This window comes from Oreochromis aureus, unplaced genomic scaffold (genome assembly GCF_013358895.1).
Source record: "Oreochromis aureus strain Israel breed Guangdong unplaced genomic scaffold, ZZ_aureus HiC_scaffold_79, whole genome shotgun sequence".
In the NCBI taxonomy this organism is placed as follows: Eukaryota; Metazoa; Chordata; class Actinopteri; order Cichliformes; family Cichlidae; genus Oreochromis; species Oreochromis aureus.
Window position 1 is genome coordinate 38,408 of NW_024108977.1, and position 16,703 is coordinate 55,110.

Consider the following 16,703-nt stretch of genomic DNA (forward strand, 5'->3'; position numbering starts at 1 on the left):
GTTTTTTATTTATACTTTTCTGTGTCTGTATGTGTGTGTGTGTGTGTGTGTGTGTGTGTGTCTGTAAAGATAACAAAGTTATTCTCAGAACTCAGAGCTGAGGTTCCCCTTTTCTAAGTCTGTTGGTCCAGAAGAGAAAGAGGAAGCTGTAAGTTGTTTATCACAGAAGAGTTCATGTCAAAAGTTATTAGGTAAAAAGTCATGTAGAAATCTGCTTAATGACAAATAATGAAAGGTTACATTTCATGCAGCTGATCACATATATACAATATTCTCTTGACAATAAATAATCAAAAGAGAAAGAACCAGCAGTGCATTGGTTTCCATTTTACATACTGCAATGTTTTAAAGTTTAACTGCATACAAGATCTGTAAAAAAATAAATAAAATAAAATCTATATTGAAATTTTAGCTTTTAAAGAAAACAGTTTCTTAAATGCAAAAGATATATAAAAATCTCAATCACAAACTAAACTAAGGAATAAAAATGTACCTTTACTCTGTCTTGTTGGAAGATTTTCTGACATTATTAAAAGGTAAGTTTAAAAACCCTCAGGTCAGGTACACACCCATCTCCCCTTTAGCCTCACCCTGTTTGCTGAAGGTATCGCTTTTATGAAATTAAATGATGATTTTACCAGTCTGGTGTCAGACTAAACTCCCAGGAGCTTTTTTCCAGTAAAGGTTTTAATGTTAATTACAGGAACAGCCCTGCTGTTTTGGACGCTAGAAAAGCGTTTTCTTTCACTCATCCTGACCTCACCGTTCTCACTCACGGCTCTGACTCTTTGCTCTGTGTAAACAGACTCTGGCTCCACATTAAACTGTGCCAGCATCAGCATCACTGCTGCTATTGTGTTATCAGTGTTTTTGAAAAGCTAGCATTTACGTTGTTTGACAAATGAGCGCGCTACAGAGCTGTGCGTTAAACACAGCATAGAAGAATTTGTTTCGAGAATGTTTTTTAGAATTAAATTACTTGATGAATTTTTGCAGCCCTACTAGCTTCCATTGGCTGTCTTCTGTTAATGGTTGTTTTTGTTGGTCAACCAGGAACTGATTCAAAATGCAGATGATGCTCAAGCCACAAAAGTGGTTTTCATCCATGATGAGCGAAGCTATGGGACTGAGAGCCTTTGGACTGAAGAACTGGGAAAATATCAAGGTATTTATTGAATAACAATAAATAAACAACCTTTTTTCAAAACCATATATTTCTAACGTTTCTTTTACTTTTTACATGAAAAAACTGTTAAAAAGAAAAAAAATAGACAATAAGGAAAATAGATTGTTGGGGGGGAGGGGGTCTTTTTTCAGCCTTTCTTTTTCTTTTTTTATGTATTATCACCAAGCCATGACAATGTTTTATTTTTACGAAGGTCCTGCTCTCTATGCCTACAACAATGCCGCATTCACTGAGGACGACTGGGGAGGAATTCAGATGGCTGGAAGGAGTGTGAAGCGTGACGACCCAAACAAAGTCGGGAGGTTTGGAATCGGCTTCAACTCTGTTTACCACATAACAGGTGAAACTATGTATAATTATCACACTTGATAAGAGTTTTTTTTTAAATAAACAATTGAAAGTAGCATATCTTTACTTTGTTCATAGATGTGCCAAGTATATTCAGTTCAGGCCACCTTGGCATGATGGACCCCCAAGAAAAAGTATTTGGAGAGAGAAGTGGAGGGTTTCGGTGGTCTTTGGATGATGCTGAAGACCAAGAAGTTCTGTTGAATATGCATGATCAGTTCCAACCATTTAGAGATATAGTCTCACATGTATGTGAACATGGATGGTCAAAAGTTGTCATGGAGGATCAGCACTTCAATGGGACAATTTTTAGATTTCCTTTACGCAATGAAGCATCAGAGATTTCTGATAATCTGTATGACTCAGATAAAGTGGTTGAGCTTTTTGATAGCTTCATTGCAGATGCAGATTTGAGCCTCCTCTTCTTGAAAAATGTCACCTCCGTGTCCTTGTTACATATTAGTGAAGATGGAGCTGTTAACACCAGACTTGAAGTGAAATCCTCAGTCCCCACAGATGGTGTTTTGGAGCCAGAAGAGGAGTCAGTCACTGAGGGTCTAACAAGGTTCAAAGTTATAACTGTGAGTTCAGAAGACCAAAAGAGACAAAGTGGCTTCTGACAACATGTACCATGAAAGAGGGCGTTGCAGAAGATCTTGATTTGCTTACAAAGAAGTTGAGCTTTTACCTCAAGTTGACCTGGCATTCCCCTGTGGTGAGAAGAGAGACTGTAGCCAGAGCAGACTGAGCTGCTTTCTCCCCTTCCAAACAATGAATCCAATAAGACAGGACTCCCAGTTTATGTCAATGCATGCTTTGGCCTCACAGACAATAGAAGACACATCAAATGGCAAGAGGAAGACCAGAGACATGATGAACATGCATTGTGGAATGAAATGCTGATGAAGAAGGTGTTTCCACAAGCATACATCAAGATCATTCAAGATGCCATTAAACTTGCCCAAAACTCTATCCTCCCTGTTTCCTCTGTGTACAATCTGTGGCCAGATCTCACTCAGATACAACACAAAGACAAATGGCATGCTCTCACTCTGGATGTTTTTCATCACTTATTCAGACAGAACGTGGCCATCCTCTCTCTTGCTAAAGATGAAAGACAGTTTATCTCTCCATCAGAAGCTGTTTTCCCCTGCAATGGCCCAACAAGCACCAACATATTGTCTGCCATTAAAAGGACTTTAGTGTCATGTGGAGAAAATCTTGTCACTTTACCAGCTAGTGTTGCAAAGGCTATAAATGAGGCTCTACCCAAACCCTTCTACCCTAAAACATGTGACTCCAGCATTCCTCAGGGCCATTCTCCACAGGACCGGTGTGGATAACATCACCAAAGATGACAAACTCAGTCTTTTGGAGTACATTTGGGGATGAACAATACAAAGAACTTGAGGATCTTCACCTCCTTCCACTCAGTGATGGCTCTTTCAGATCTTTCACATACAAAGAGGAAGACACTGCTTTGATTGACAGCCATGAATTTCCAAGGTAGGGTTTCCATACATCTATCAAAATTTAAAATAAATGTTATATTCATTATGACTAAAGTTGCCATTTTTATGTGTTATTCACATATTGATTGTAACTGAATATTTGGAAGGTTCAGGAATATTTCTATACTGAATGAACTCTTAACAGTTTGATCCACATAAGCCATTACACTTTTTTATAGAGTCTTGCTGCCATTCTGTAAACCCTTCTTCATCCCACATGATCTGACTCCAGCCTGCAGTGCCCATCTGAAAGAACTGGCCAGAAGAAGTAAGTCAAAGTCATTTTAAAGAATGCAGAGTCATTTGTACACAGCTACACATTTTAGCACACACATTTATTCTTATCTTTTAAAAACAAATCTTTTTGATCTGCTCTTCAGATTTCTTCAAGATCACCAACATTGATGCATCCCATTTGGCTGAATATGCAAGACGATATTTGCCACCAGACTGGAAGCAGACAGGGAAGAACCTTGTTACATGGGACAACAACAACAGTCAGCATCCACCTTCAGACTGGTTCCAAGAATTCTGGAGGTTTCTCAACAGTCATTTTAACGAGTTAAGTCCTTTCACTGGCATACCTCTAATACCAGTTAGTCCTCTGTCTGGCAGTCAGACTGCATCAGTAGCAAAACTACAGCAGAGCACAACTCTGATCTTTCAGAAAAGTAAACAGCTGAATTTGCCAGACCGAATAGCTCAGTTGGTGAACAAAGTTGGTGGCACAGTGGTGAGAGGAAATGAGTGGCTCAAGCATGAAGACCTTGACTCGTATGTGCTGTGCCCATCTCCAAGGAGTGTTTTGAAGGTCCTGATGAATTTAGATTTCCAGCATCTTATCACAGAACTCACATCTGCCTCTCACACAGCACGCAATGAACTAAAAGATTATCTTTCTTATCTGGATTCTCTCTCAAAAACAGAGAAAGATTTTCTCTTGAAGTTGCCTTTGTTTCAAACCATGAAAGGATTCAGTGTTGCAGCTCAATCAAAACAAGCTGTGCTTCTGATCTCAGGCCTAACAGTACCAACAGAGCTCCCTATGCCTGATTCCATAATCCAGTGTTCTACTGAGACTGACCGCAGACTGTTACAGCTGCTCAAAGTTCATCTCTTGGACACTGCCGAAGCAGCCAATGTTCTTGTTGACAGCATAAGGAAAGGCGCTTGTAGCAATGACGAAACTAAAAAAACAATGACTTGGGTTTTACAGCATGGTAAGGTGCTTTTCTCACAAAACGAATCCCTGAAATGTAGCTGTAAGGACTTGAGCTTCATTGAAATGAATGGACAGCTGAAAAAGGCATCTGACTTTTTTGATCCAAGAATTCAGACTTTTAAAGTCATCTTTGAGTCAGACTTCTTTCCACCGCCTTCATACACTCATTCACTGCAGATGCTGGAAAGCTTAACAGAAATCGGATTACTGAATAAAGAGATGGATGTCTCACCTGAACATTTGGTGCATGCTGTCACCCTGACTGACAAACTATGTGTGAACTCACAAACTGAGGCTCTAAGAAGAGCTCAGGTTCTGTTGGAAATGTTGGAAAGTAATGATCTACTGTCAAAGTTTTCTCACAAACAAATTCATTGCCTCAAAATGCTTAAATGGATCCCATGTGAACAACCTGGAAGTGAGAAACAATTCACTGATAAATCTCAGAAGTATTGTTTGTTTTGCCCAAAAGAAATAAGACATTCTGTGTATAAGGACATTGTTGGACATGTAATGCCACTAACAGGGAAGCTCAGTGACAGAGTTAGCAACAGACTTGGTCTCAAAGACCTACCACCACCTGAAAAAGTGATTGAGAATCTGTCAGTCTTGAAATCAAAAGCACTGGAAATGGTTAATCCTGACACAGATGTAGACTTCAAAAGACAGCTGCACAGCATTTACAAACACATGCAAGACAATGTCTCTGTATTTGTTACAATGATGAGCAAGGAGACATGCTGGTTATGGGCCCATAACAAGTTTGTTGCACCCCAGGATCTGGTTCTTGAATACCCAAATAATCTAGATCTGAGTTCTTACATTGGGAAGGTGCCAAGTGAATTTTTGCCATACAGAACATTATTCCAGAGGTTTGGCCTGAGAACAGTACTTTCAAATGAAGACATTTTGGGCATTCTGTACTCCATCCAGGAAACAACTGAAGCAAGACAAGTGCCATTTGCAAGTTCCTCAGAGGTCAAAGTGTCAATAGAAATTCTCAACTGGCTCTGGAAAGAGAAGAAAACAGTTCAGGATGACATCCCAGTGCCAGTTATTGCTGAGGGAGGAAAATTTACCCTTAAACCACGATCAACAGCTCTTTTCTGTGATGTAAGCAAAATGGACTAAAAGAACTAAACTGCAGAGAAGAGGAAATTTTTGTCATACATGAGGAAATCCCAAAAGCAGCCGCTGAATGGCTGGAAATTCGTTTTCTCAGTACCCACATCCTTGATCCAGAGGAGATAGGAATAGAGCAGTGTGGACAATCTGAACCAATAACAATGAGGATAAAAAACATTCTTAAAGAGTATGATGAAGACAGTGACATCTTCAAAGAGCTCATCCAGAATGCAGAGGATGCTGGGGCAGATGTTTGCAAGTTCTTGGTGGATTTCAGAGTACACAGAGATGCCCCTGAAAGCCTGATTGACCCTGACATGGCTCTTTGTCAGGGACCTTGTCTTTGGGCTTTCAATAATGAGCAGTTTACAGCAGAGGATTGGAAAAATATTGTCAGAGTTGGCTCAGCCTCGAAGGAAAACAAAGCAGAAAAAATTGGAAAGTTTGGACTTGGATTCAACACTGTGTATCATGTGACAGATGTCCCCTCCATCCTTAGTGGCAACAGTCTTCTCATACTTGATCCAAATGTTACTCATCTCACAAAGCACATCAAACAGAAAACAAACCCTGGAATGAAGCTCGATCTCTCTCAACAGCGACTCTTTCATTGTTTTCCTGGTCAGTTTGGATCATATGAAAACATTTTTGACTGTAATTTTACCCAAAAAAGTCCTCCTGAACCCTATCCAGGAACTCTGATCAAACTACCTTTCCGAAGTGAAGAAGAGGCTGCCAAATCAGAAATAAACCCAAAAGTGTATCAAAAACACAATATCCTTGATTTTCAACATCTCTTTTCTAAGAATTCACAAACCCATCTGCTTTTTTTAAAGAACATCATTACATTATCCCTCCAAAATATCCCACACAATGGATCAACTCCACCAAGAGAAAATGAAATAGAGACCATCTTCTCTGTGTCCAAAACCACTGTGAGTGCAATGGAGATTCCTGATGACACCGGTGTGTCCAAGCAACGTCATGCTGAGAAATCACTGATGAAACTTGATGGTAAATGCAAAGGACTAATTGAATCTTGCACAGTCAGAATTATCCAAATATCCAGTCAGCAGTCTAATGAAACTAAACTTCAGTTCTGGCTCCTGTACAACTGCTTTGGGACAGATGAGTCCTTGAAAATGGCCCTTCACAAAAACAAGCAAGCCAGTTTCTCTTTGCCCATTGGAGGGATTGCTGTGCCTTTGCAAAATGATCCGGAAACTGGAAAATTCACCACATTACAAACAGATCTTGTTGGACAGGCCTTTGCTTCCTTCCTCTTCCCATTCACACAGGTCTTCCTGTCAATGTAATGGCACATTTGCGGTGACAAGCAACCGAAAAGGTCTGTGGGAAACTGGAGTGAAAATGACTGGAACAAAGCTCTCCTTCAGGATCCATTAGTGACAGCATATGTTACTGTACTCAAGGCACTAAAGAAAATGTCAGAAGATAAGCAGCTGGTGAGTTACTGTTATCACACCTTTTGGCCTGAGAGAGAGAAAGTGACTGAAACTTTCAAGCCTTTAGTGGATGCACTTTACTCAACCATTGTTGATGACTCTGTCGGTCCAGAGCTCTTTAGTGATGGAGAACAATGGTTCTCAATGAACAATGCCATATTTCTACATGAGAGCATTGAAAATGATGAAAAGATTGGTGACCTTGCAGTTCAAGTTTGCAAGGAATATGCCAAAGGACCCAACCATGTTGTTCCTCTTCCACTGTGGCTGAGAAATAGCTTCAAACAGGCTGGCCTAGAAAAGGTTTTACAAAACAGGACCTGGAACTGGGAGAAGTTCTACAGAGAAGCAGTGTTCAGTAACCTAACTACAATGGACTCGAAGAGTAGAGATATCCTTGTGCTGCATGCTATTGACCTTCATATCAAAGAAATTGACAGTCTGCTGCTCTGCTATGCATGCATACCCACAAAGGGTGGACAGCTCCAACAGGTCAGGAAACTTGTGAATCCATCAGGGAAAGTGGCCTGTCTGTTTGAACCAAAAGAGGGACGCTTGATTGGTGGATCCGAAAATGACTTCAGATCTCCAAAAAGGATTCAGCGTTTGTTGGAACTCGGTATGGCAAATGACCATCTCCCATTGGAAGACATCACAGAGAAAGCAGGCACAATTAATAAAACCTGGAGCATTGACAAAAATAAAGCATTTGTCGACTTGAAGTGCCTTTTTGAACTGATGAAGAATCACATTTATGATGAAGACTCTCACCACTGGAAAACACTGAGGACAACTGCATTTCTTCCAGCATATTTACCTGGTGATGCAAAAATGGAAGGAAATGTAACACTTAAAAGGCCCACTGATGTTTTTAGTGACAAATGCTCCCTTCTCGTTAACATGACACAACCAGTGCTGGATAATAGTAATTTGAAAATACACCACAGTGATCCAGTCCTACAGATCTTGGGCGTGAACAGCACTCCGAAGCCAGAGGTGGTGCTCCAGCAGCTGCATGAAGGAAGCAAACAAGCACACTCCATTGACAGATCCATGCTTTACAAAATAGCATTCGAGTGCTATAAGTTTCTGGATAAGTGGATCCGTGACTCTGGAAATACCTCTTACATTTCACAACAAGCAAGTTCATTTCCATTCATCCTCATTGGCGATACATTTGTGAATGTTGATCGTGTAGCTGAGAATGGGCAATCTGAAGCAAAGCCCTATCTCCACGTACTTCCAGCTGCCTTCACAAGCTTCAGGAACCTCTGGACATGTATAGGTGTTGAAAATCAATTCACGATCACTCAGTTTCTAACTGTGTTGCAGGAATTAAAAGCTCAACATGGAAACCAGCCCCTACCAAAGAGTGATCTCTCAGTTGTCTTCACAATTTTAAACAAAGGGATTTTTGAGGCCAAAGTCAAAATCATGCATGACTGTCTGATACCCAATGAGCATGGAGTTTTGCAGTTTGCTAGTGAGCTATTTTACAATGACAGCCCATGGATGCCACTCACTTCAGGTGTCACATTATGTCACGAGAATATCCCACGAGCTATGGCTCGCCACCTTGGAATCAAAACAACAAGGCATCATTCTCTGGAAACCCACACATTTGATGACATGTCACCATTAGCTTTTGACTTTGAACAGCAGGAACACCTGACTGTTCGTATTAAAAACATAATTTCAGCCTATCCATCAAAGAAGGATATCCTTAAAGAGCTCATCCAAAATGCTGATGATGCAGAAGCAACAGAAATTCACTTCATCTGGGACAAAAGACAACATGGACAAGAAAAAACATTTGGGGAGAAATGGAACAATCTCCAGGGTCCAGCACTTTGTGTGTTCAACAACAAAGTGTTTTCAGATGCTGACATTAAGGGAATTCAACAGCTGGGAGAGGGAGGAAAGCACAACACCCCAGGGACGATAGGGAAGTACGGAGTTGGATTCAACTCTGTTTACCATCTGACTGACTGTCCTTCGATCCTTACAGGAGATGAAGTACTTTGCATTTCTGACCCCAATCAAAAATACATTGAAAATCATTCAAATAACCAACGATATGGCATTGGCTATAAACTCGCTGACACTTTCAAAGAAATGTACGTAGATGTCTACAAATCCTTTCTTCCAGACAAATTCTCTCTTAAAGAGGGCACCATGTTCAGATTACCTCTGAGGATGGGTACAAATGCAAACACCTCCAAAATATCACAGCAAGGAGTCACTGACCGCGACATGAAAGAACTGTGCTCTGCCCTGTCTGAAGATCCTGAAGGACTAATTCTCTTTCTGAAAAACATCTGCAAAATCAAAGTCCATGAAATCAATAAAGATTCACAAGAACTTAAAACCATCTTTGAGGTTGAAAAAAATCTGCCACAAAGAAGTCGGGACGAGAAAGATGCTTTTGTAAAACATCTACAAAATGCACTGAAATCAGACAAAACACCACCACACAAGACTTTCTATGAAACTGTGATTTCCACCTCAGATAAAAGACAAAGTAAGTGGATTGTTGCAGAACAGTTTGGCTCCTTCAAAGACAGCTTTGAATTAAAACTATCAGACAAACTTCCCCAAGCATCATTAGCTGCACGTGTGAACACAAAAGGATCCAGTGTCATGGATTTTAAAGGAGAAGCCTTTTGTTCACTTCCTTTGCCAGGGAAAACTGGACTGCCAGTACATGTAAATGTAAACTTTGAGGTTGATTCTGCCAGGAGAAGCCTTTGGAAAGAAGATGGGAAGAGTAAGAAATCAAACTGGAATGAGATTTTGAAACAGAATGTCATTGCACCACTGTATGCAGATCTCCTGCATTATATTAGGTGCAGCATTGCAGTTAAGAAAGTTTCAGTTGCAAGTACTGACTCATGTTTCAGTACAGAATACTTGTGTTTTTGGCCAACTGTGTCCAAAGATGTTTGCTCAGACTGGCATGAAATGATACATGGAGTATACAGATCATTGAAAGAAAAAGGCCTTGATGTAATCCCTGTGATGAAGAGCTATACATGGAAAATTGCAGATAAAAAAATTAAAGAATACTCAATTTACTGGTGTAATGTCAGCGAAACAGACTCTATTAAGTCACCTTATCTGACAACCTTGGGAAATTTCAATCTGAACAACATTTTGGAAGATCTTGAAATGAAGCTGATTCCTTATTCCACATACATGCAGAGGATTTGGAAAAGTTTCACAGATGCTGGGGTTGAAGTGAAAGAGGTCAGTCCCTCCACTGTGCAGACTTTTCTACGAGCAAAACCTCTCAATGATCCAACCCAAACAGATGAGGATTTGCCTTTACCTGTAAGTGCCACTTTGATCAAAGATGAGAAAAGATGTTCGGAGCTCTTGAGTTTTTGTTTAAAAGATTTCACCTCAGAAAAGGTCACCCAGGACAATTCAAATTTACTTGATGGGCTTCCACTTCTTCTCACAAGAGATAAAGTATTGACAGTTTTCAACTCCCAGTCACCCAAGTGGATATCAGGATATGAAGATCTCTTCTTTCACTACGAGAACAAATTTGCAGACTATCAGACAAACAAAGACCACATTGAACTTCTTCAAAATTTAAAACTCATCCAAAAAATGACATTGCCCTGCTCAGAGAAATATCTGAAACCATTAATTCAGCTTCTTCTTGAGAACTGCTATGTTGATCCACACAGTGGTCTTCATGTCTCAAATGAGAAAATGTTGAAGTGGCTGAAATCACTTTGGAGGTTCATAATGAGTGAAATTAAAGCACCAACATCTAGAGATGACGAGTCCAGTCTGACACTAAGTGATGTGAGGAAAACCTTCAGCGACTGCTACATTTTACCTGTTGTGTGTCCAAGGTTGAAGAACAAGCACTTGCTGCAAACAATGAAACACATGTCAAGTGTTGTGTTTGCCTCACAGAAACACAAAGCCATATCAGGCATCCTCTTTAAACTTGGTTTTATGACGTCTGATCATGTTTTCTTCTCTGAGATGGGCCGACAGGTACATTCATGTCTACATCATGAACTTCTTAATGTAGATGATCAGAGCTCAGTGTTGGATCAAGTGTACAACATTAATTGCTCAGAGTTTTCCCACCTTTCAAATGATGATATGAAGGAGTTTCAGATGTTCCTGCAATCAGGATTATCCAAGTCCAAAGACAATCAAGAGTATGTGAGGAAACTTAAATCCTTACCAATATTTAAAACAACACATGGTGAACGAGTGAGGATTGATGGACCTAAGAAGGTTTTCATCCTTAACATCAAATATACATTCATATTTCCAGATTTGTTCAACCTACCTACAAGCAACAGTATTTTTCTCAAGTTCAACTCTGAGAACTACACACTGTCAGAAACGCTCAACATTCAGGTCCTGGATGATTTGGAGTATTTCATGAAGTTCATTCTGCCTGCTGTACACCAACTCACAGAGACACAGATTCTTCACAGCCTCAAGCTGTTGCTGTCACTACATTACTCTTCAGAGGACAAGAAAACTATAATCTCCTCACTGAACATGGTGAAACTGATTCGTAGTTCTCAAGGTAGACTGGAGCCTGCATCATATTACTTTGATGAAAGTGTGGAGCTGTACAAACGCATGTTGCCCCAGGAGAGATTTGTTCCTGAGATATTTTGGACTGAGCTTTGTGAAGGAGATGACTACACAACAGAAAAAGCAAAGCAGCTGGTCAGAGAATTTGGAATGAAGCATGTTGTGTCAAACGATGAGATAATACATTTTGCGTACCAGCTGGAATCAGAAGCAAAAGGAAAAGGAAGAATTGAAGACCTTAAACTGAAATCATCATTACTTTTCAGTGAAGCCTTGAATAATGCATGTGATTCCAAAGACAACAAGGAAAGGTTGCTGGAAAGCATTGCTGACATCGAATTCATTTTTCCAGTATTGATTCGAAAAGAACTGTCCAACTACCACCAACCATTTGCTGCTGAAGGAACTGCTGTGAAAATTAGAGGCTCGTTGATTGACAAAAATCCTGAGCATCAAGATTTGATTTGGACCTCCATGCCAATTATAGACCTGCCATTTATGTCACAAAGTCTTCAGAAAATGATAAAAAATGCAGGAGCTCATGAAGAACCACCTCCAAACTGTGTAGCCAGTAACATAAGAAACATCTGTCAGTCACCATGTGAAACTGACCAGCTGATCAAAACACGAGCTGAAGTGTTCAGAAGTTCATACGCTTACCTGCAAACAAAAAGATTTGAAGGAAACCAGCTGTCTGGTCTTCCTGTTGTGTTGGTTGAAAAAGACACAAAACTTATGAGGCCTGATGACGTGTGTCTGTCGCTCTCCTATGATCTGGACTTCAGACCATATCTGTACAAGATTACACCAGAAGATGCAATGTATGCACCGTTCTTTCAGAAAGTTGGTGTGAAGAAAAAAGCTACTGCAGAGCAGTATTGTAATGTTTTGGCAGCAGTTTACGCTGATTCCTGTGATAAACAAAACCTACATTTGAACCAGCTGAGAACTGTGAAACGAGCTGTTGAGCAGTTGTTTAAGTTAATCAAAACTCACAGAAACCAGACGCTTCTTGAAAATGTTGAGACTCTGTATCTTCCAGCAGTAGATGGTAAATTATACCCATCATCCACACTCTGCTACAACGACACAGTGTTTGAGACCAAAAGGTTGGAAGAAGCACTGGAGAACAAGTTCCTGCTTCTTGAGAAACTCAGTGAATGTCATTTGGGCAACGACAAGTATGACCATCATCAGCTGTTGCAACTGCTGCCTCAGAAATTTCAGCCAAAGATGCTGTCTGAGTTCACAGAGGAAAGAGTTGTGGAATCAAAGATGCAGCCTTGTGAACTTGGGACTGGCTGTGAATTTAGTGGATGGTTTGATAAACATCTCTCCTCAGGAGCCTTTAAATATGGATTAATTTGTCTTATTAGAGAGAATTCTCAAGGCAAAATAACACAAGAAGATGCCACTAAAATGTGTGAGAAGACTGTTGGTAGTATACAAATTTTGTGCTGCAAAACTTTGGAAACAGCTCTCTGGCTCGATAAACAGCCACTTCCCAAAACTGATGAAGAAACTGATGTATCTGTGGAACGAGGGCAACAAGGATGCACCTTTTACTTAAAGCACAATGATGACATGGCTCTCAAGGTAATAAATGAAGTCATCATGACACTGACAAAGGAGATTAATGCTCTTTTAGGAAACAGAATTGCATCGGTTCACCTTCCAGTGCTGGGACAACTCCTCATGTGTGACGATCTGCAAGATGTTCGGAAAACTCTGGCTAAAAATCAGATCCGTGACAGTGCTGAAACTGAAAATTCCTCTTTTAGTCCAGCAGCCCCTGGGACAGAGATTCCAGGAGAATGGCATGATTGTTTGGACATGAATGTCCTCAACAACATTGAAGAGGGGGAATATGTTGGCTACAGCATTGATGACAAGTACATTTATGCAGTTATTGTTGAAGAACTGCCTGGTCACAATGGACGATATTCATGGAGATACAAAGTAGATATTGGAGAAGATGAGCCCATTGAAGTCAGCTGTGTTGATCTGTTTCAGTTTAAACGAGAAAAGAAGGTAAAAACAGAAAGGAGGAAATGCATGGAGCCAGAACCACAGAAGAAGATGCTAAAACCAGAAGAAAACACTTGCATGGAGCTGGAACCACTGACAGGAGCTGTGCCGCATTCTTCTGAATCATCAACAAGTTCCTTACCGGCATCTGTTGAGGAAGCTAAAAGGGAAATTGATAAATGTTTGGCAGAGATCTGGAAGCTTCCTGAGGAGGAGAGGCACAAAGCCATCAAGAGACTGTACCTCAGGTGGCACCCTGACAAAAATCTGGATTGTGAGTCTCTCGCCAATGAGGCATTCAAATATCTACAGAATCGAATTGATGAGCTCAGCAAAGCCAAAGCTGCAGGCTTGACCTTTTCAAGCAGAAATACAAATTTCAGAGGCTTTTATCAACAGTGGAATCAGGAGGCCAGGTATCACAGAAATAGTCGAGAGAGGTTCTCTAGAGGTTATAGAGGTTTCCATTCCTACAACTTCTGGACCCACAATGAAAATGTCCCAAGGCCAGACAGAGAAGAGGCCAGACGCTGGTGTAGACAGGCTCGCTGTGATCTCAATGCAGCTCACAAAGACACTGGTGGAGGGAGCACAGAGTGGTGTCTGTTTAAGGTCCATCAAGCAGTGGAAAAGTCTCTCATAGCAGCATGCTATAAAAGAAATGGACAACACCCCAACAGCAGCTCAATTTCAACCACTGCTGCACAAGTTTCCCGCTACAGCCCCCAACTGAGAGATCTGCCTGAGATTGTGAAAAACCTGCAGACACTCGGGGTGGATCCCAAAAGGACTCAATATCCCAACTGCCATCCATATCCCCACATACCGAACGGACAATTCAGATCAGAGAATGAAATGCTGGCACTGAACAAGGCATCTGAGCTCCTTAATAAAATAGAAGCATATGTGAATTAAGGACTCAAGACAGATGGACTATCAATTAGTGTGACTGTGTTTTGACATGTTAAACGGATGATATCAACAATCTAAAGCTGAAATATTATTTAGCATCACAACCAAAATCATTTCAAGTTGTCTAATTTTTCACAGTAATAATCACAGAAAACATTAAATGAAAAATGTTTTTTATTTGTGTCAATGCTATTTACTCACTAGTGGATATCTAAGGATGATATCTACAATCTAAAACTGAAATATTATTTATCATCACAACCAAAATTTAATGGTTTTTAAAAAAAATTGTCTCAGTACTAAAGACTAACCAACTTTTAACAAAGATTGAAATATCAGTGTTTTGTTTATTGTTACATACATTTCCAAATACTTACTGACGAAATATTCTGTGTACCGTTTTGTTATGAAAATGTAAAGATCAAATATTCTTTTATTTCCTCAAGTATTGTTGTTGTTTTTTTTTTTATTACTACATTTGTTGACATACAGACTCACATGGCTCACCTGCTTGAGAGCCACATACTTATTGTAATGAAATGCAAATGTTCAGATTTTGATGTTTTAAACAGTTGTGACCACTTGCCAAAGCAAAATTTAACTAATGTATGTTTAGATATTTTCCCATGTTTAAACAAGTTCTACTGAGACCCAAGTATATATTTTTACATTTTAATCGTTTATCAGACATAGGAACCAAAACAATAATATATGAATTTGTTATAAAAGGGGTTTTTTTTTGTTTTGCAAAAAGTTTTTAGCTTTGATATAAAAATATATTTAATGTAAAGTTTTGTTAGAAAATACATATGGTAAATAATTTGGTTGAGCCTTCTCACACCTAAGTAATGGTTAAGATTTTATTGAATTTTTTATTTACTTAAGTGGTAAATGAAATGGTAAAATAGCAATCTGTGTCATATTTTTAAACACTTTCATAAATGATTTCCAGCTTTTTTATAGTTATTTTTGAAATCTCCTTTTTATCTATTATGAAGCAAGACTTTTTCAAAATAAATAATTCCTACTTAATACTGAGAGTGTCTCTGTGTGTGATGTTATTTCACTTCATTTTACACCAAAGACTTGTTTATTTTATCTTTTAACTTGTCACTGTTATTTTTATTTTGATGTTATTTTCAGAAAAATAACTGAAAAGGAGGCACTGTCAATTGTGGCCCAGAGGTCTAAGTATATTAGTGAGAGGGCATTTCCTTTTAAAGCAGCCACAAAAGCAGGGATCTGAGCCGAGACTAGCACAGGTAGGTCTAAATGTAAACACAAAAAGCATATGAGCAATAATTTTTACTAAGTCAATGTACTACGAAGTGGGGTCATCCAAGTTAGACATTTTCCTTCATGACACATGTAACCCAAAGTTTTTCAACTGTCATTCAAACTCACTGTATTTAAAATGAGTCTGTGATATTGTATAACAACATACCTATTTCTTCCCATCTTTTGCTATAAAACATGCATTAAACACAGCTGACAATAGTGACAGACATCAAAATATTTATGGAATAAGTGAATATGTGTGTTACGTCCCCACATGAAAGCTAGGCGAAGAGGGTGGGGGACAGTAACAGTTGGATCCGGGTTGGAATGAAAAGGACGCCAGGCAGAGGTGTTTAACACAAAATAAGTCTGTATTATAACCAATGAACCAATAACCATACAAACAGTATCAACACAAAGAGGCAGCAACGCTGCTCCGACAATAAATCAAAGGCCAACCCAAAGAAATGGTGGCCGCTTCAACTCTGAAAACAATTATAAGGATTCAACAAAAAAAGACAGCAACGCTGCTATAAGTAGTGATGTGACGTTCTGTATCGAGGCTTCAAAGCTTGTGTCGAGTAATGGAGGGGGCGTTTCCATGACACGCGTAACGAGGCTTGCTTCATTTATGGGAGGAGCTGAAAATGATGACGTCTGAAGCCTCGCTGCCCGGCTGTACCACGTGACTGGTTCAAGAAGTGGTTCGAACTTTGCCGCGAGCTATGACAGCGATATAAACCCATCAGACTTCATTCAAAATGTGGGTGTTTGATGCAGAGTTGCGGTTAGTGAGAGTTTGGAGACAGTTTGGAGAGAGTTTGGAGGTTTAGGAGAGTGAGGAGAGAAAGTCAGGAGAGAATGGAGCCAGCTAAGAAGAGGAGGATGTCCTCCCCTGTGTGGGAACATTTTGATCTTATTCCTCCCAACAAGGTATGTAAATTTCTACAGAAGATGTATTTTCATAATACTGATGGTGCAATACAATTTATGTTAAGCTGTCTTTACTTTTGTACAAGGTGAAGTGTTTGCTATGTGCCGGGGAGCTGGGA

At 39.7% G+C, this 16,703-nt stretch overlaps 1 protein-coding gene across 1 annotated transcript in view; it reads left to right on the forward strand.

Moving 5' to 3' along the window:
- LOC120437319 (sacsin-like) overlaps positions 1-14,644 on the forward strand; it is a 37,097-nt gene extending 22,453 nt beyond the window's left edge. The window contains exon 2 of the mRNA XM_039607870.1: positions 13,465-14,644. Within this exon, the coding sequence (XP_039463804.1) occupies positions 13,465-14,376 (912 nt within the window). The 3' untranslated portion in view covers positions 14,377-14,644. The remainder of the gene's footprint in view (positions 1-13,464) is intronic.
- The last annotated feature ends 2,059 nt before the right edge of the window (positions 14,645-16,703 follow it).